A 21,328-nucleotide genomic window follows, 5' to 3' on the forward strand; every position below is an offset into this window, starting at 1 on the left:
GGGTGCAGGAGTGCAGTGTCTCTCTCCCCCTGTGCAGTGGGAGTCTGGCAGTGCCCTGCCATTTCCTCCTCGTTATCCTGCCCACACTGCAGCACCCCCTGTGTTCTCTACCGCTGTGGCGTTTGGATGGGGGACGACACACTGCTTTCCTATTTTCGTTGGAGTGAATTTCCACGAGGCAATTTCTATGGCAGACTTGGGTGGAGTTTTACTTTCTGATTTTCTTCTACAGGGACGTCTTGGTCCCAGTTCATCTAGATAAACCCCCTCCCCGCCCCCCTCCCCCCCAGTTCCCCGATGATGAGTAGTATTGATGGGGCCAAACCGCAGTTTCTACCTTTATCTTGATCTATGCAGGGCTAGCAATGTGTCATGATTGCACTTGCATTACAAATACCCCGCGTGTCTGAGGAAAGTGGCAAACTAGGCAACCAATCCAGTAAGTGTTGTAGTGAGTAACACTGTTGTCCACTTTGTGCTGAGTGCATCCTCTACAAGCATGATTGCTCACGCTGGCATGTGTGAAGTGCACAGCCCAGAGGTGCCCCATAACTCGTATGACCCACCAGCCAATCTGCACCCTTAGCCAGCAGCAAGTATCATACTTTACTTTGTTGGCCCATCTTTATAATGGCAAAGGCGCAACAAGAAGTGCCAAAGTGCAGAGTGCTTCTGGATGAGCTGCCAGGGCTCGTTGAACATGTCTAGGGATGTGGTTGCCTTGGCAGCAGAGACCTGGGGATGTTGGGCTTCGCTCAGATTTAAGTCACGCAAACAGTATTGTAATAATTACCATCGAATTGAAGGTGACTGGCATTTCCCTTCCATGTCTGTTGACCCGCCCCTCACACCTGCCTTCGGTTCTCCTCCTAGTGGTTAAAGTGCCGCAGAAGACCCTGCTGATGGATGCCCTGAAGGAGGAATCCGAGATCGTGTATGACTTCTGCATGTGCAACCCCCCTTTTTTTGCCAATCAGCTAGAAGCCAAGGTAAGTGCTTCACAGGTCAGGTGGCTCAGGGGACTAATACATACACTCTATCCTATGGAATCCCGGCAGATCAGCTCAGCCTTTCATCCTTACGAGGTTGATAAAATGAGTACCACTCAGTTGAGTAATAGTAAACATCTGTAGTTTCAGTGCCAAGAGGCCCAAAGGGATGAACCAAGCACTTACAAATACACATTATATTACATCAGTCTTTAAGGTTTATGCTTTATTGTTTCATTTACGCAAGTTAATATATTTAAAATACTAGAGCATTCTTTGATGTTTAATACAATGTTAAAGAATCACATGTCCTTGTATATATGCAAACGTTCTCTGCGGCAGAACAAAGCTGTCCTTCTCACAGTGACTGTGATGTAACCATTGATCAATGCGGCCTTTGTGCGATTCCAGTTTCTAGGAGACAGATTTGGTGCAGAACAGCGCGCTTAAAACATGTCATACACAGGAGGCATATATCCCTCCTCCCCCTCACCCTAGTCATTCCAGCTGCAGAACCTGTGCATGAATCGCTTGAGGTTGAGTAATTCTGTGAGTGGCTCCTTTTCTCAATATGTGTTTATTGTACCTTGTTTTTCATTGGTTCACATAAAAGACAAACTGAGCACACTACGACAGGCCTGTGGAGCCAGGATGTGCAAATGATCCTGCACTGCACTATCATTGGGTCCAATGCACAGCACTACTATTGAGCCCAATGCACAGCACTACCATTGAGCCCAATGCACAGCACTACCATTGAGCCCAATGCACAGCACTACCATTGAGCCCAATGCACAGCACTACCATTGAGCCCAATGCACAGCACTACCATTGAGCCCAATGCACAGCACTACCATTGAGCCTAATGCACTCACTACCATTGAGCCCAATGAACCGCACTACCGTTGAGTCTAATGCAGAGCACTACCATTGAGTCTAATGCACAGCACTACCATTGAACCTTATGCACAGCACTACCATTGAACCTAATGCACAGCACTACTATTTAACCTAATGCACAGCACTACCATTGAGCCCAATGCACAGCACTACCATTGAACCTAATGCACAGCGCTGCCATTGAGCCTAATGCACAGCCCTACCATTGAGCCTAATGCACAGCCCTACCATTGAGCCTAATGCACAGCACTACCATTGAGCCTAATGCACAGCACTACCATTGAGCCCAATGCACAGCACTACTATTGAACCTAATGCAGAGCACTACCATTGAGCCTAATGCACAGCACTACCATTGGACCTAATGCACGGTACTACCATTCGACCTAATGCACTGCACTACCATTGTGTCTAATGCAGCACTACCATTGAGCCCGATGCACAGCACTACCATTGAACCTAATGCACAGCACTACTATTGAACCTAATGCAGGGCACTACCATTGAGCCTAATGCACAGCACTACCATTTAACCTAATGCACAGCACTACCATTGAACCTAATGCACTGCACTACCATTGAGTCTAATGCACAGCATTAACATGGAGTTTAATGCACAGCACTACCATTAAGTCCAATGCACTGCACTACCATTGGACCTAATGCACTGCACTACCATTGCGTTTAATGCACAACACTGCCCTTGAGCCCAATGCACAACACTATCATTGAGCCCAATACACAACACTACCATTGAGCCCAATGCACAGCACTACCATTGAGCCCAATGCACAGCACTACCATTGAGCCCAATGCACAGCACTACCATTGAGCCCAATGCACAGCACTACCATTGAGCCCAATGCACAGCACTACCATTGAGCCCAATGCACAGCACTACCATTGAGCCCAATGCACTGCACTACCATTGAGTCTAATGCACTGCACTACCATTGAGTCTAATGCACAGCACTATCATTGAACTTAATGCACAGCACTACCATTGAGTCTAATGCACAGCACTAGCATAGACTCTAATGCAAGGCCACTGGAATTATGCGGCAGAGGAAGACCAAATCTTGTGAATGATGCCTGACAATAACTGACAGCGCTAACTCATTCTTTTGTTATTTTTACAATTGGTAACACAGCCTGGGCGGATTTTCACCTGATTAGTAATAGTTTAACACCTGAATATAGCAATACGCAACAGAAAGGTGAACAGCCATCCTTTGCAAAGGGCCATACTCTGCGCCGAAACATGTTGCTGCATTTTAGTAACTTTTGATCCGCTTAAGGTAGAAATACATTTTTGTTAAAATGTGCATATAGCGCAGCAGACGGTGGGCTATGTTGCAAATGCGGCAAACCCTTTATTATGTGGAAAACATCGCAGCTGCAAAATCTCATATTTCCAATGGCCGTGATCTAATGGCAATTAAACACACAAATGTGATTGTCCCTCCCTGACAGATCATTTCTGTTACTTTATCACTGACTCTTTCCTTTTTTGTTGCACTAGAGGGGCATTTTGTTTTAAGAACTTAACTTATGGTTGTATATTTTATATTGTTCCCGGGACAGGGGGAAAACTCCCGCAATCCGCGCAGACCTCCCCCCAGCTCCGTAAACACCGGAGGCATCACGGAGATCATGGCCGAGGGAGGGGAGCTGGAGTTCGTCAAGAGGATCATCCACGACAGTCTGCAGCTCAAGAGGAGACTGCGGTGAGTGAGCACCAGATCAGGGCCTTTGGGCCTCAGTTCAGGATTTCCAAAGCATTCACTTGTGGGCCAGGGCTCGGGGTTCAAGGGCTCACTTCAGAGGCCCAGAACCACATCAAAAACGTTTCAAAAGTCTAGAGATGTTTAATTCCCTTACAATCCAGCCTCCTTGGTGGTTCTGATGGACAATTATCCACACAGATTCCTCGCCTTATACACACTTCTCTCTTGTCTCCAGACTGGCCCAGAAAGCTTTGGTCCTGCAGCATCTCTCCAGTTGTGCCATCTACAGTAGCCATCTCACTGCACCGGCCTGCAGGGGGATCTCTGCCCCTCTGCCCAGAGGGTATGGAGGGGCTTGGAAGCTGCCGTTCTCTACTGAGTGTTCAAGCTTGCGGTTGCCGGGGGCAGTACATTCATTGTAATAAGGTGCTCTGTCCCAGTGTGCACACAGCACGCCTACTGAAAGGTGCATCGTGGCGCAAGCAAGGACGGGGCGCCCTTTATGTAATGCAGGCTGGGGTGTCTGTTCCTCTTTCTCATTTCTCATCAACAGAATCTGGTGCTCTCCGCTGGTGCCTCCATTCAGATTCATCTGCATCGGCTTCAAGACTTGACCAAAACCCACAAGAACATGTATTTTTGGGATCTCATGGCATCTGCATGTCATGCCTGTGACCGGGCATCACTCCGCTGCCTGTAACTCCTAGTCTCTGTGCACCCAGAGGCCATCAGGGAGAGGGACCAACTTATGCTCAGCATCTTTTTGGTAACTGCTTGGACGGAGATCCTGAAGCATTCTCTCCCTCCTAAAGCCATGTCACCCTCCAGGGCAATTCCTCCTACCCCAGCTTCCCACAAAGCATGCAAACAATGCCCTGTGAGGGAGAGGTTCTCGTCTCCGAGGGGACCATTAGAAGTTTCAACACCATTCTCTGGTGCTGGACTATTCCTCATTGTCCACTAAAGGATGAGGGCAGAGTTTACTGGTCCATTGGCAGGTTGATGCCATTTGGCTTGCAATGCTGGCTGTTTTCAGGGAATGCTCAACTCCTTCTATGCTGTTTTTCATGGTGGAGAGCACCCCGTGGGCTTGCTGACTCTGTCGGCTCAGACCCCAACACCTCCTGATGTTAAACCTCTACCTGATGTGTCCCTGGTGCCTTAGATGATGTTGGAATCAGGTAAGGCGCTATATCCCATATCATCATGCTTTGCTTTGGGGCCAGTGGCTCCCCCATGGTTCCCTCAGGAGCCTTTCCGAAGGCAGCCCTGGACAGGGAATCCAAGACACTTGACACCTGAGGTCAAAGGTTGTTTTAATTCCGCAGTTTGGCCCTCCGCACTGATAGTCTCACTTGCCTGTAATGTGTACATGCCGTGTGGGAGTTAGAAATACAGTTGACAGCCTTCCAAACCATATGTCAAAAATATTTTCTGACGTGGGGAGTGATGGTCGAAATGTGTCTAACCATAACATTAAGTTGTGGTCTGTTCTCTTCGGGCATCTTTGTGTGATCTATTTGTGCAGCTGCAGCTCTGCCTCAACATGCCCAGATGTGTTCCACTAGGTCCTATGGCGGTGTCCATGCTACGCTTATGGACATGCTCTTTCATGGTAAGCAGAATTTAGGAGAGAAGGGTGTCTCCTTCCTGGAACATTTTAAAAACAGCAGGACTGCAGCTGACTCTTTGGGCCTAGTTCCTTCCAGCAGTACTGTGGCTTCGGTGGCTATTCCAGAGGAGTACAGTTACTGCAGAGGCAGCCGTCTCAGTCCATCCAAACATCACAGCAGCTATACCACTCCTTTTGGAGCAGCAGGGAATCTATAGGATGACAGCACCAGCAGATCCAGTCCCATCCAACCTTTGCAGACTGTGCCATCTTCAAAACCATGAGACTGCCCTCTCACCGCACCATTTTCCCGGGGTTGGAGAGTCTCATTTTGTCACCAATTGGGAGGCAATCGTGACAAATCATAAATCATCTAGCTAATCCTCTGGGGTTGTGTCCTCCTCTTCATCTCTTTCACTTCACACCACCCTCCTTCCTTCAGATAGTGCTTTGCAAAATTCACTTCAGTTATGGAGGTAAGAAGTTCTTCCTTTTTTTTGACCAAGTGGTACCTCTGGAAGAGAGAAACAAGGGATTCTACACCCTCCACGTCTTGGTTCCCAAGAAGGACTTATGGTCTGTTCTAGATCTCCACCTTCTGAGCTTGTTTATCTGGCATGGCTGTCCCGGAGTGAAATCCTGTTGCCTTTGAACTCAGACGAGTGGATGGTGTCCCTGGACCTCCAGGAGCCTTCTTTCGCCTTCCAGTTCTGCATCACAGGTGCTACTACCAGGGTGCAGTTTCCCATTTGGAGTGACGACGGCCCTACCCATCTTGACAAAGGTGTTGGTGGCTATGGCTACTTTACTCTGAAGGTCAGGAATTCATATTTTCCCGTACTTGGATGACTGGTTGGGGAAAACAGAATCCCTGATGCTGGTCAAGCAGAATCCATATCAAACAATTAATCTTTCCTGCCCTGAATCAGAGGATGACTTTTTATGGGGAAGTGCTTGACACTACCCACATCAAGGCCTTGCATCCTACTTAAAGTAGTGCAGAAATTCAAGCAATGATTCCTGGTCCCGCAGGTTCCAGACCTCCTAGACATCATGGATCCTGTTGCTGCCTCAAGTCAGACAGCAGATGAAAGCCCTCCTGTGGTTTCTGAGTGGGCAATAGAATCACCACTGGAATGCCTCTCTGTTCAGGTACATATCTTCAGTTTGTGCCTCCAGATCTGCACTGGTAGATCGACCTCTCCAATCTCAGGGTGCCAGCACCGCCCCCCTCATGCTGAGGCCACAGTGCTCACACACACCTCTTTGCTGATCTGCCCATATGCACGACAGGACAGTGAGGGGCCTTTGGTTTATGTCAGGACAGCAGCTGCACATAAACTTACTCGAGCTTCCGATAGTCTGTATTGTAATGAAGGCATTTCTGTGTTTCATCTCAGATCAGATTCTGTCGGAGAACAATACGTAAATCCATTATTTCATCAGATAGGGTGAGGGTGGTAGGGAGTGGTGTTATGGACTCAGTGTCAAGAGATAATTCATGAAAAGAACTGAGTTCAGAAGTGGTGCATCTTCTTCTTAGCAGCAGTGGTCTCTCACCGGAGGACCACAAGTGGCATCTGCATCCTGACATGACAGATGCAACCTTCTCCAGTGGTGGTTTCCATTGATAGATCTGTTTGTCACGTCCAATAACAGGAAGTTTCCTCAGTTTTGTACCATACTCTGCCCTCCAAATGGTTCCCTGGGGGATGCTCTAAGGTTCAGCGGGTCTCAGGGCCTGCTGTGTGCATCTGTCCAAAAACCTATAGAAAGTGCAGAGGACTGTGCCCGGTTATGTCTGATTGCCCCAATCGGGAGAAGGAAAATCTGGTATAGCCATTTGTTAGCACTCAGCATTCAGCCACCTCTTGCACTCTGCTCAGAGTTCACCTGCTTTTGAAGCAAGGTTGTCTGGTATTTCACTCTAACCTTAAGACGTTTGGCGCCATGCATGGACAGTTAAGTGATGACAGGGTCCTTTTGTCTTCCTATCAAGGTCACAATTGTCATCCTGCCAGCCAGGAGCCCTTCCACCAAATCTACTGAGCCCGAGTTTGTTCAGTGTTGTGACTCAGAAGGCGTCAACCCCTTGAAACTTTGCTTCTCCAACTCCTTGCGATTTAGACTGTGCCTAGCACGGTAACGTCTTGCGGTAGCCAAAGTTAAAGGCTGTCAGCCACACCTGCTTTTATGTACTTTCCGATCAACCTTCAAGGGTTCTGATCGCCACTAGTGGTGTGTTTGCTAAAAGGTTTGTTTCTGATGGATACCTCTTACTGCAGATTCTGTAACTTTAGACTATCCCCAAGTGCCAGACTGGATCTGAAAACCTTTCAGCTTAGTCCCTACACGCTGTTAGGTGGTGTTGTACATTTCATGTTGACTCAGCTCTGCCAAGAAGTGACAATTGGAGCAATATATAGAGACCTCCAAAGAGTGCTGACATTAGTTTCTTTCTTTCTGTGTCTTTGCACACTGATCCAGAGCTAGCTCCTACTTTTTGTCTTGGGTAAACCACCTTTTCCTTCCTAATATTTTCCAGTGTGCAAGAGAATACATCTCTTCCTAAAACAACAGGGTTTAAACCTTGTAGAGACTATTGTTAACAGATGTCTGTGACAGATTCTCACAAGATGTGTCTCTGGTGTTTGGGGTTGAGCCACGACTGCCAGTCACATGGGAAGTCCCACTTAAAGTCAAGCAGTCAGACCGTTCTTGCACTCGGGGACCATCCAGCGCTAGATCTTCATCGTGTTCAAGTCTTCAATACGTCAAAAAAGAAACACAAGAAGTCCAAGTAGGTCTTGTCCTAGCCTTGCCACGCTCTCTTTGAGAAGTTGCACGGATTCCAAGGAGCCCTGTGGTCTTGCCCCCGGTCTTCTACTGAGGAGCAGACCATGCAGCTGATTCCGATGCACCTCGAATGCCTACGTCTGTCAGCAATGACGCAACAGAGTGAGGCATTGAGAAACAAGTTACTTACCTTCGGTATTGCTCCTTCTGATGGATACTCTAACTGCAAATCACTAATCTTGTGAATACCTTCAGGTGCCAGACTGGATCCAGAAAATGCCCTCAGCAATTCCCTGGCGCATGAGTAGGTTTTGGCGTGCGGTTCCACGTTGGGTCTGTCCCGCCCCAGAGGTGACGTTGTGGCCCCTATATAGCCACCACTACAATGTGCTGATGTCAGTTTCTTTCTGATCTTTGTCAGTGCAGTCTAACCAGGAGCCCTTAGCAATCATATTGTGCCAGTCTCTATATTTGAGTCTTATTACTATGATCTAGATGAGTCCATTCCACACAACAGGGGTGGAAGGAGGGGGTAGGGTCAGTGAGGAATCTGCGGTTAGAGTATGCACAAGGAATAGTGTTATGGAAGGTAAGTAACTTGTTCTTCTGATGGCTACTTCTAATCGCAGATTTGTCACCTTGTGAATATATTCCAAAGCAGTACGTCCCCCAGGTGACAGGTCTGTGGAATGACTCAGACCAGGAAATCCTGCAGGACAATCCATATGGAGATGGTCCTCTTCCTTACCTTTTCCCCTTTTTCAACCCAAAAGAAACCCATGAAGAGCCACTATTCTCTGATATTGTCAAGATTGAACTACATGGCCCTCTTGGGGTCAGGATGATTGGGTTATTCGTCTTTGTTGATGGGGCGAAGAAAGATGGTAGGGTGATGGACTGCCCTGCATGAAAGAGCATGACCACATTAAGGAGAAAGGCCACTTTTGTCCTAATAGCCAGTTTATCTGGAAAAAAGTGATGTATTGGTGTTGGACTGATAAGAGCTTGCACTTAGCTCATGCGACAAGCTAAAGTAATCGCATTTAGGAATCTCTTTTTCAGTAGCAGGAGACAGGGAATAACTGCATCCGTTCAAAGGGTGTACACATGGGAAGAGTGAGAACCAAATTAAGATCCCTCTGTGCCATCAGAAATGGTGTTGACTGGAACATATGAATACATTTTTCAAAAAAAGACATCATAATAGGTGATTTAAAAACAGAAAGCTGATCAGGTAGGAGTGAAAAGGTTGAAAGGGCCGACAAGAAACCTTTAACTGTTGCCTTGCTGGGCTAAAGAAAGACAAAATAACAATATGTCGGCTAACTGTACCTATACAGGCTGAATGTTGAGGGAGGAACACCGGACAACCAAACTCCTGAGCATACTTAAAAAGCACATTTGGGGAAGAGAAATCAGGCTGGCAGTATGATCTTCCCAAAGGGACATCTGGACATATGCTCATGGCCAGAAATTACAGGTACCACACTCTTCCCACTCAGCCCGGAGCCACTGGGATGACTTGGGCTTGTTCTTTCCTGATCTTCTTCAGAACTCTGTGCAGGAAAGAGTCCGAGCTCCAATCTAAGCAAAAAACCTTTCTGAGTGAGAGCTGCCTTGGGATCTCCAGTACACCGAATGTTCTTTGTGGTGGTGAAAAGATCAAGCCAGGGTTTTCCTCATTGCTTAAAAAAAAAAAAAAAACCTTTGCCAACTATTAGTGAAACTAACATTCACGATCCACTAGGCAAAGTCGGTTGAGTTTGTCTGCCCTGGTGTTCCAAGATCCTGCCAGGTGTTGAACTATCAGGGAGATGCCCTCACGATTCAGCCACGCTCAAAGGGTCGGAGCCTCCTGGCACAGGTCCCACAACCCTCTCCACTCTTTTGCAGTACCATATGACAGTAGTGGTGTCCGTGAGAACTTTCACCCGTTTCCCCTGGGTGGACTGGAGGAACGCTTTCAGTGCCAAGCATGTTGCCTGCAGCTCCAACAAGTTGATGTGGAGTCCCCTGATCTAAACCTCCCCCATATGACTCCCACCTCATTGCCCCCCGAATGTCCTAGACTTACTGAGGCAGTGGAAAGGCTTGAAAAAGCAATATGTCCAGAATGGCTCCAATAATAAGAAGCCTCTGTGAAGGAGTCAGATTTGAGTTCGGCATGTTGATGGACAGACTCAACAGGTGTCCCATAGTCAAGAGGTGATTTACAACTGTTGAAGGCAGACCTACCTTTTGCACCCAGTTGTTGAGGTTTGGGAAGATTTGTACTGCTGCAGATTGGCAGCGACCCTCACCATCTCTCTCGTGGACACCTGAGGTGCTCTTTTAAGGCTGTAGGGGGCACCAAAAATGGAAAGTGTTCATAGCCTACCTGAATCACAGATCATCTGTGCAACTGCAGGACGGGAATGTGGAAGTACCCCTGCGCACCCCCCACCCAATTGTGTCTCTCAGCCTGGGCTGCAGCAGCTTCAAGACAGACACCGGTCTTCCCCTGCTGTGTGCTGGACTGCGCTGGATATGGGTACCCAATTAAAGGGCTGGAGGCAATCTTGAAAAAAATTGAGCAGATATGATGGATTGCGACTCTTAAATGTTGGTAATGGGACATTGTCTTCTGAGGGATAGCTCTGGTGTTTGGAACCTTACTCAGTGGGTAGACTGAGATATGGTTCGGCAATGTGAACTCTGAACATGTAATTTGTCAAACCAGAGGCATACTTCTGCTGCCTGAAACCAAATGCCTCTATGAACAGTGTCTCAGAGTGAACTGTAAGACAGATGCAGACTTTGCTTTAACATATTCCTTGTGTGGTTTTCCTCCAAGATGGCGTCTATGCAAAGGGAGTACACCTGTACTGCCTTATGCAGGCATGGCACCGCTGTGTCCTGCCTCTTCAAAATAGTGTCGTTTGGCAAAAAATGATACTTGTGAAACCCTATTCTGCGGTTAGACAAAGCCAGGAGTGTAAAAAGCAGCATAACTCTGATATTGTGTGTAATTGTTTGTCAATGCAAACACTACTTTGTGCACTACTTGTCCCAGTGTTACTGTGTCAGACTGGTAAACATGTTGTCGGGAGGGTGCCTCTCGTGCCCCTCTCCCTACCCAAGCCCAGCTAATCTCTATAATTAGTGAAGGCATTAACGAATAATCATTATAGAGACTATGATCAATCTTACCAAAGGAATTTTGGAGAAATTATAAGAAATGTTGCATCTTGTAATGCACATTGCCACTGTGGGATTTAAAACAATAAAGATATTTTAGCGGATTTGACGCATTATGTGAGCTTTATGTGCTGTGGGCTTCAGAACAGAAGTGAATGCCTGGTTCCCGTTATAGCCACGTATGCTATTAAGAGGCACTATTTATGTTTCTGTTGAAGTGACCTCTTTGGAAGATATTGCCCATCACATTCTGTGTGTTCTGGATCCTGAAGGAACATTTGTATTCTTGGCGTGCTAGAACACCATTCATCGCTACGGTATTTCAAGGCAACCTATCTTTTCGGACAGGTATTTAGGCCAGGTGGCTATCTGTTTCTACGCGGCTCAGTCATCTCTTTTGAGAACTGCTCAGTGTGGGGCAGGTTGTAATATTGCCAACTGTTCGCTTATTCAATCTAGGGAATAATGCAAGATGCGTTGGGAATGATCAAACTCTAGACTTGCAAGACACACATCCCATAATCTGGTACTTTTACCCACTAAGTTCAATATTCTGAGACATGCACACATTTGTGATGATTGTGGGGGCATGTTTCCCCCCCAGTGTGATGATGGACCTCTAAAAGGCCAGTGGGCTAGACACTTTCCTGACACAGGGTTAGTTACCCCCTCCAGTCCTTCCTCAGAAAAGTCATCTTCCTGTGCAATATTGAATAGAAGAGCAGCTGAAGTCCTAGATTTACAACTGTCTTCAGTTGAAGTTAAAGCTCACATCCTCATGAAGGTGCTGCAAACCAGACTAACATCATCAGCCCCTCTGCTGCCCTTTAACGAGGTCCTAACACTTTAATGGGCACGTGGTCCAAAACTTACTCCTGCTCAGAAGTGAGCAGATAGGGGGCACTTCGCCATAGGTCAGCTTCTGGTGACCCACCCTTTCTCATGCAACATTCTACTCTGAAAAGCCTGGTGGTACAGGCCTCCACCAGTAGAGTTAACCCCAATTCCCCCCCCCCCCCCCCCTGCTGAACAGTAAGTCAAACACAATGGAGACATTTGGGAAGAGGATATTTTCCTTCTGCTAGCCTTGCCCTTAGCTCACTCAACACTAGCTGCTTATGGATCCGATACTCTATTGCTGAAATTGTGCCTGTGGTACTAGAAGAATTCCAAGCACATTTGATGTAGACCATCCACGATGGTACGGATGAGGCCAAGTACATCATCTGATCAGGGTTGGACACAACAGACTGCTGGGACAGAGCTGTCAGCACTCATGTGGTGCTTTGGCACCACTTGTGGATGAGATTCATGAGCTTTTCGGGCAATGCCGGGTATCATCCATGTCTATGCTTTTTGATGGGTCTTTCCTCTTTGGCGAGAAGGCCAACTCCGCTCTTGAGGGCTTCAATGAAAACAGAAATTGCGCGCTATCTTTCTTTCCACCAGGAAGGCATCATCCACAACAATTTTGACCCTTTTGAGGGATTGACAGGGCTTAGCCTTCAGTCAACACCAAGGCTCACCACTCCAACAAAAGGTACCCCACTCCTTTTGGGGTTGTGGTACAGAATCTAGAAGTCAACGCTTAGGTCAACAAGGGCAACGAACTTCCCAGTCCTCTCCAAATGCATCCTCCAAGCCACTTTAATGTACCTTCATAGCAGATGACCAAGCACACGCTTTTTCACCAGCAATAGTATCCAGCAGGTAGATCCTGCAGATAGTCCAAAAGGGCTATGCACTGTCATTTCTTTACACCCTGCTGCCTGATCCACCTACATCAAAGCAGACTTTAGAGCAACATTTGTCCATTTGTTGCAGAAAGTTCAGGTTCTTTTGGAGAAAGTACCATAGAGTGGGTCTCAATCTCCCACTATTTACTAGTTTCGAAGAAGGGCAGAGGCCTTGGGTCTATTTTAGATCAGGACCCCTCATCTTCCTGCGGAAGGACAAATTCAATATACTCACACTGGCCTGGGGTTCTCTCGGACCTCGGTGGCATTGATCCTAAAGGACACGTTTTTATGTCTCTGTACTACAGGCCTACATACATTACCTGCAGTTCAAGGTGAGCCACAAGCATTTTAAGTTTGCTGTGCTCCTTTTTCCTCTCACTTGTGCTCCCCAGGTGTTCACTAAAGTGATGGCGATAGTCAGAGCATATCTTTGGCAAGCATGGGTACCAGTCTCCCGCTGCTTCAACAATTGTCTGCTAAAGGTTGACTTGCCACAGTCAGTCATGGACCACCTCCAGATGACTGCGAACCTCTTCACATCATTGGAGTTCACAATCAATGTGCCAAATTCACACCTCACTCCTTTGCTGAGGTTCTCTTTTATCTGAGCCATTCTGCTTACTCCACCAGAAGAGGACAATAGAGTGCCTCCATACCACCATTCAAATGGTTTTTTCTCTTTGTACATCCTCATTCAAATAAGGATGGCTTCATGAGACCTATCGTGGACCTCAGTCCTCTAAATACATATATCCTTTTGGAGAGTTTCCAAAAGACAACCCTGCCTAACTTCATCTCCCTGCTGTTGCAGGGTGATTACATGACGGTGCTGGACCACAATGACAGCTACTTTCTCATACCCATCCACCCGCCACTACCTTTACCTTGTGGTAAGTGAGCATCTCTACCAATTCAAAGTACTTCTTTTCTGGGTCACCACAGCTCCAAGAGTGTTGACGAAGTGCCTAGCAGTGATGGCTGTACATCTGCAAACATGGGTGGGGAGAATTAAGGGGGGGGGTGGTATGTGCCCTTCCCCAATGACGATGACTGGCTGATCAAGAGCAGTGGCGGATAGCAGCACCTAGCTCACAGTCAAGAAGCAATTTCCCTATTTCTTAGCCTCAGGTTTACCATAAATGCCACCAAGTTCTGCTTTTAACCTTAACAAATCCAACCCTTCCTGGGATCCGTGCTGAATGTGGTTAAGAAAACCTACCACAACCAACAGAGAGTGTTGGCATTTCAGCTTCCACTGCCTCTTTTTAATTGTCAACTCAGTCAGAACCGTGATACGCTTTTTAGGAATGATGACCTACGGTGTAACCCATGCCAGGCTCCACATACAACCCGTACAAGAGTACCTCATGGGGCAATGGTTACAGGCAGAGGGTCACAGGGGAGATCCAGTGTTACCAATACAAGCACTCATCACTGCATTGGTGAAAGAGCAACAACTTGTTTCAGGGCAGCCTCTTTCAGACCCTACACCGTAGGTGACTATTTGCACGGATGCCTTTCTCAAAGACTGAGGTAGGCATCTCAGTGGTATGACTCTACAAGGGGTATGGTCCCCTCAACATGAGGACCGGCATATAAATTACCTGGTACTGCTTGCCAGAAACCTAGCTCTCAAAGCCTTTTTCTTGGTCATTTTGGGGGAGGTAGACCTCATAAAGACAGGCAACATGACTGCTGTGTACTTACCTGCATGAACAGGATGCTACTCACTCGCCACAACTGTCAGCACTAGAGCAAGGGATTTGGCATTGGGTGACCTGCCATGACCTACCTCTCCTAACTGAACTTCTTCTAGGAGTGGACAACCACTTTGCAGACCTTCTCAGCAGGATGCATCAGCAACTCCATGAATGGGACATTCACTGGTAAATCTTACACAGGTACTTCAAGCGCTGGGATACTGGTCAAATAGACCTGTTCACCCCCCCCCCCCCCCCCCCCAGAAATGCAAGTACCCACAGTCCATGGGCAGTGCACTATGAATTAATCGGTCAGGGATCTTTGCCTACACTTCTTCTTTCCCAGACCGTCTGCATGTGGTGATTACAATTAGACAAGCACACTTGATGCTCATTCTGGTAGCTCCCACATGGGCAAGGCAGCTCTGGTACTTCATGTTGTAAGAGATGTCTACAACCTTCTGAAAAGGCGCACACTCAGGCTGGACCTTCTCATGCAGAAATTTGGCCAGATCAGACACCCAGAATCCCAAGCAGTGCTACCTAGGGATCTGGCACCTGAGGTCTAAACCTACCCGGAATGCACAATAATTCTGCAGAAAGCGCATAGGCCCAGTACACGGCCTGGTATGCTACAAAGTAGAAGATGTTTGCTCACTGCTGCATTTCCAGAGACCTGGACCCCTTAAAGCCGAACATCCAAGACATCATCTGCAGTCTTTTACATCTGCAGGTCAGCTTCACTCACTCTTCAATATACTTATACCTAGCTGTTGTTGCAGGCTACATGAACAGCCGGGGACATTCATTCCTATTTAGGGGTCCTGGTAGTTAAGACTTTCATAGAGCATCTTAAGCGGGTCATAGCTCCCAGAATACTTCCTGCCTCAATGTGGCACCTCAGTGTACCTCAGAAGGCCCATGGAGCCACCCACTAACCCTTTAAATTCCTGGCCCCTACTGTCCCTCTCTTGGTGACCATTATTTCCCTCAGACATATTAGTGAACAGCAAGAGCTTACAAGACCTTTCATCCAGGGATGTATGGATGGGGTTGTTCCCAGAACAAATCTGACATTTCTCCCCAAGGTAGTATCACCTTTTCACCTTAAAGAGACTGTAGAGCTTCCAGCCTTTCTCCAGCCAGATTCAGTGGTGGGGAGAGAGACCTACATGTTAGATGTCAAAAGAACTCTTATGTATTACATCAACAGGGCCAAGCCCTTTCGCAAGTCACTCTTTATAGTCTGTGAGGACCCACAGAGGTCATCCTATCTCTAAAACAGACCTAGCGAGATGGGTAGTCAAGTGCATCCAACCCTGCTACCACAAAGCTAAGAGTCATATCTGCTTTGCTCAGGGCATACTCCACCCGTGTGAAAAGGGTGACCCTGAGATTTTCTCAGGTACCATCCTGCTAGCTGACATTTACAAAGTGGCCACCTGTTGAACACCACACACCCTTACCAGCATGGACACCTTAGCTTGCCAGCAGGCTGTGACTGGCCACAAAGTACTGAGGACTTTGTTCCAGAAATCTGGATCATCCGCATGCTTGACACTGTTTTTGGAAGGTACTGGTTTATACTGTATGCAGAGCATGAGTATCCACAGCCACACCTTAAAAACAGAAAATCTTACTTACCCTGTTAGTATCCTTTCATAGCATGTAGTGGTGTAGATTCCCATGGCCCACCCTCCTCCTTGGAAGCTGTGTTTATTGCAGATCTCTTCTCTCATTAGCTAGTTGACAGTGCACAATACACATGGTGTACAACGCTACACTCACTCGACGCTCCATACACCTGCTGTGTGAAAAAGTATTTAAAATGGATTCCATGCACATTTTCCACCAAGGGGGGAGTGACAGCATATCTCATAACCTGAAACACTTCTTCGAAGAAAAACAACTTGCAAATATTGAAACCCAACTGTAGACGGCAGGTGTGTGCAGAGCATGTGAATCTACAGCACTGCACACTACGAACAGATGCTTATGTGATAAGAAACATTTCCATTTTCAGGTCAGCCCGAAACCTTTAAGGAGTAATCTTAAGGTGAGGAAAGTTCATGAACATTATGTATCCATCAGAAATATCATTATCTAAGGTAAGTAACTTTGTTTTCTTCAAGCTATCTGCAAGCTAGATATTTTAGTAATTACTGTTCTTTAAATTGTGTAAGCAAAGTACTGGCCTTCCTTCTGTGACAGCTCCATGTTTTTATTATTGTTTATGTAGTTTTTATAGCAACAGTTAGTATTATTTAGTTTGCCTTTATACCCTCAGGAACTTAACAGGGATTAACCATTTTTTACGGCTCACCTACCAGGCAGTGCAAGCTGTCAGGTTGGCAAAGACCTCTTGTGGGCTTAGCAAAAACATGCAGTGGGCGTGGAGTGCACCCCCCTCTTGCCATGGTGTGGGTGTGTTATCATGCTAATTTCTTGTTCTTTCCGCACTCCATGAGAGTGTATGTTTTGTAGCTCTGTCCGTCATTGGTAGCTTCCCTCCACCAAACACTCAGTGCCCTTCCTCTTGCACCTTGTCGCTTACTCCCTTGTATGCTTCCCCCACCCACCTGCATTCTGTCTTGCTCTCCCTCATCTTCTCCTTTCTCTTGTCTGCTTTTTCCCCACCCCCTGTGTTGCTCTCTCTGCTGTCTAGTTTTGCCCCTCCTCCTTTTGTTCAGTTTTAGGCCTCGTCTGGACTGTGCAAGCACTTACGTTTCCAAGATCTTTTTGCTAATTTAAACTTAAAGAGCGCTTAAAATCTGCCCATTGCTTTACCTTGGTTGGCTTCATCGTCACTTTCCTTGCCTTGCTTCTCACTGGTCAGTTCCTGCCGGCTTCACTTTCTCTTCCTGTGTTTGTGCCTTTGCAGAAGCATGGTAACCAACTACTGATTAATTGCTTTGTTAGTGTCCTTCAACTGCACGCGCTAGATTTAAATGACTTTTTAGGTCCAGTGCTTTGGCCTATTGTAATCTATCTGTGGGCTTTTAACCACGCCCACCTCACACCCACCACCATCACTCGTTCGTGGGCTTGCCTTTCAAATATCCTTTGTTATTGGTAAATGCTTTAGGTTTGCCCCTCCTTGGTGCAGTTTTGTTACCGCCTTGCAGACTGGATGCATGGATAATTGCACGATTGCCGATACGTTTGACTGCGAACTAACTTATTTTTTCCTTTTCTGTGTCTCCTTCGCACTCATGGCGGCCGTGGTGCTTTGAATCAGCTCGCTTATGTCAACTGTTTTACTTTTTATTTTCAGTTTATGTGGCAAGAAAAGTCCGGTTAGGAGTTTACAATGCTAATTGCTCTAGCTCAAGCAAACGCGAGACCGGTTGCATTGCAAATGCTTGTTTTTTCGTCTTGCTTCTCCCATTGTTGTTTCCTCATTGTCGTTGCTTACCTGTTGTTGCTTGTACCTACCGCCCGTAGTTTGACCCCCTCCTCCCGCTGCATCATAGCGCTTTTTTAAAGTTATCTTACTTTGAGCCATGCTGCTGCTCAACATGGCTTAATCACATTGACAAAGCCGATAGGTCTCGCATAGGCGTGACCTGTTGACTTTGCTAGTGCTTGTTTTGTGTGTGTGTGCACAAGCTGCTGCTTGCAGTTGGCCGCGCCGTTGCATGAACATTTATTTTGTGCACATAGTATTTTTTTTTACCTAAGTTGCGTCCACCGCCTTAAGTCAGTCAGTAGTGGGAGGAAAAGGACTTGTGACTGTAGCTGCGTGCATGTGACACCTACAGAACGGTGCATCTAGCAGGAGTGGTCATGCCAGTGCTTGTTTTTTTGTTGGTGCCGTGCTTCATCGACACAAAGTATTTTGATGTTGTTTTTTTGCTGATGTTGAGCGGCATCGGCACACAGCGTCGGCAAAACCAGTAGGTCTGAAAGGTGAGTCCTATTAGCTTTGCCCATGCGCTTTAAAATGCATGTATTTCTTTAATTGTCTTTAACAAGCTATTTTTTGTTTATTTTTACAATTTGTGCAAAAATACATGTTAAGTTCGTTATTTTTGGACAACGATGACCATGTCTGCATTGATAGAATGTGTCTGGGACATCTCATCGCGGCCCGTGGATGCTGATCCGAGGTGCCTGGTGATCAGTGGATGGCGCTAGCCTGTACCTGGGAGGGAGCGGGGCGCACCGAGCCGTCAGGAGGGTAATGAAGCCGGAAGAGGATCCCAGGCCGGCACCGGAGCCGGCTGAAGGACGCTCCTTCCCGAAGGCGGCTATTCGGGACAGTGAGACGCGCCGCCTCGCTTCAGTGCGCCCTCCGCCTGATGGGCCCCTGTCCAGGTCGGCGCTAATTGCGCTTCACACCTTGGAATCTGGCAGGGAGGGGTGGGGGGTGACGGCTGCTGTCAAGGGGGGGGGGCACGTCTGAAACACAAAGAAGCTGAGCGGTGCGGAACCCCCACACACGTGGCACAGCGCCAGGATGGAGGGAGATCCTTCCAGAGGGGGCGGGAAACCTCAGCTCCCCTTTAAATGCTGCAGGGGGTCTGCCAAGGAGTGCAGCCCACTACCCTGGAGGTGGAGGCAGGGCGATGCGGCCTAGAGGCACACATCCAACACTTAAGCGAAAAGTGGGGGATTTCTAGACGAAAATTCGGGAGAATGTATTTCCCCCATTTACTTCTATTGGGCCTGAGTCCGGTTACTGTTATGTATGGGATTTACTAATCGTCTGCTGTAGGATCGGATATTAGATACACAAATGTACGTCCCCCCCCCCCCTCCACCTGTTAGTAGCAGGGAGGGAGTGGTATGGCTGACAGAGTGACGCAGGTGCTGTGCACGGCCTGCAGGAGCGGGTTACTGGCAGTGCATACTCCAGTTTACACAAGTCCGGCCCTGTCAGCTCACGCCCGCAGAGGAATCTGGTTTTTGCATGCACAAGTCGGGAGATTGGAGACTAGCCTTGGAATGTTAGTCTCCCGCCTGAACTGGGAGGGTTGGGAACAACACATGGTGATGATGACATCCAAGTCCTAGAACCGTGTCCTTGAGAGGTCATGGTACCTTTTGTGTTCAGATCACGTGTTAGTATATTCCAGTTTTAGGTTCAGTTTCAGACATAGGTATGTGCTGCACGGTCAGACATCTGGGCAAGGATGCGGTGTTACAGCCAGAACTGCCGCTTTGTAACTAGTGAACCGGGTTCGGGTCTTGGCCTCGGCGCAGCATCCTGTGATTCCAGGCTAATCATTTAATCACCTCGTGCCTAAAATAAAAAAATGAATGTGAACTTGTGTAACGTAGCTTGGTGCTCGCGTAAAGCGCTCCAATGCGTTCGGGCTGAGTTTCTGCTGCACAAAACTACAAAAAAAAAAAAAAAATGTGTCTTCATAGTCACACATCTGCATGGTCAGACATCCGTCTGCATGGTATGTCTTGGTCCGAGTATTGAAAAGATGTGGCTTTTCTAGGCAGTCTTTTCAGTTTTGGCTTACAAAGGTAGACATTGATTGGGGTGCTGGGGAGAAGAGGGGCGCAGTGCTTCGCTTGGAGCAGACGTGTGAGTTACCGGTAGATGTAAGTAACTACTTCTGTGCAGGCCAGCCTACTACATTAGGTTTTCCTGGGCTGAATTCATATATGTATCCAAAAATTAAATGTGTTTTCCAGGAGATGAAATGTGTATTTTCACATCTCATAAGATGATGTTTGGAGAAAAATGGTTGGATTTCCAAAATATTTTTCAAGCTGGTATTTGAGTGATAAACCATACAGGGCTGGGGAGCCTTATTACAAACACTATTACAAAAATAATTTAACAGAAGGCAGTGGGCCATAGCTCCATGCACCTAACCACCATCACCTATTTAGTGTTAAGGGGCTCGATGTTGGAAAAAAGTGTTGCACACATCCAAACACCTGCCGTCTAGGTGCAACCATACAAGAGGAATTGTACAAATCAATTGTTGACAGTGCACCACCCTCAGCAAGAATCATAGAGTCCAATATAAGTCCATTTTATATCTTCTCTTTATTCTTCTTATCTTTCTTTACAATAACCCAGACATCACAGTAAAAAACAGCCAACGCGTTTGCACATACTGCTCGTGCAGGTTCGAGGAATGGCTCGACCACATTGCTGTCCATGCCAGGACATAAGGTTGTGATGTGCAGTGCACTGGATGTTCTGTTCGCAATTTGAATAAGAATATGAATGCTTAACATACATTGAATTTATGGCCCTGAAGAAGTCCTTTTATGGACGAAACGTGTTGGCTGTGGCTGTTTTTTACTGTGATGTCTGAGCTATTGTAAAGAAAGATAAGAAGAATAAAGAGAAGAGATAAAATGGACTTATATTGGACTCTATGAATCTTGCTGAGGGTGGTGCACTGTCAACAATGGATTTATAAACACTATTACCTTCATGCCAGGGGCATTGCATCTAGGGCTATTATGTACTACCGACATTGACAAAGCCATTTGTATGCTACAGCTGCCAACCGTGCCTGATGAACTGAAGAGATCACTGCTGAGGATCTTGCATGGGGTGGTCTCTAATGTAATCTTGTCTTATGTGGTCACTATTAGAGCTCTAATAGTATTAGTAGCTCGGGCGATTTCCATTTCACATAAATAGCTTTTACTACAGAAAAGGTTGGCAACTCCTGGTCCGCAGTGTATGTGAAGACGTTTTAAGTGAATATTT

General features: G+C 47.0%; 1 protein-coding gene across 1 annotated transcript in view; it reads left to right on the top strand.

Annotated features, from left to right (window-relative positions):
* The window catches only part of METTL16 (methyltransferase 16, RNA N6-adenosine), a 248,706-nt gene that overhangs the window by 141,224 nt on the left and 86,154 nt on the right, over window positions 1-21,328 (top strand). Inside the window, exons 5-6 of the mRNA XM_069227020.1 lie at window positions 874-989; window positions 3,474-3,616. Coding sequence (XP_069083121.1) covers window positions 874-989; window positions 3,474-3,616 — 259 coding nt within the window. The remainder of the gene's footprint in view (window positions 1-873; window positions 990-3,473; window positions 3,617-21,328) is intronic.

The sequence above is a fragment of the Pleurodeles waltl genome, chromosome 3_2, assembly GCF_031143425.1.
Source record: "Pleurodeles waltl isolate 20211129_DDA chromosome 3_2, aPleWal1.hap1.20221129, whole genome shotgun sequence".
Taxonomy (NCBI): domain Eukaryota; kingdom Metazoa; phylum Chordata; class Amphibia; order Caudata; family Salamandridae; genus Pleurodeles; species Pleurodeles waltl.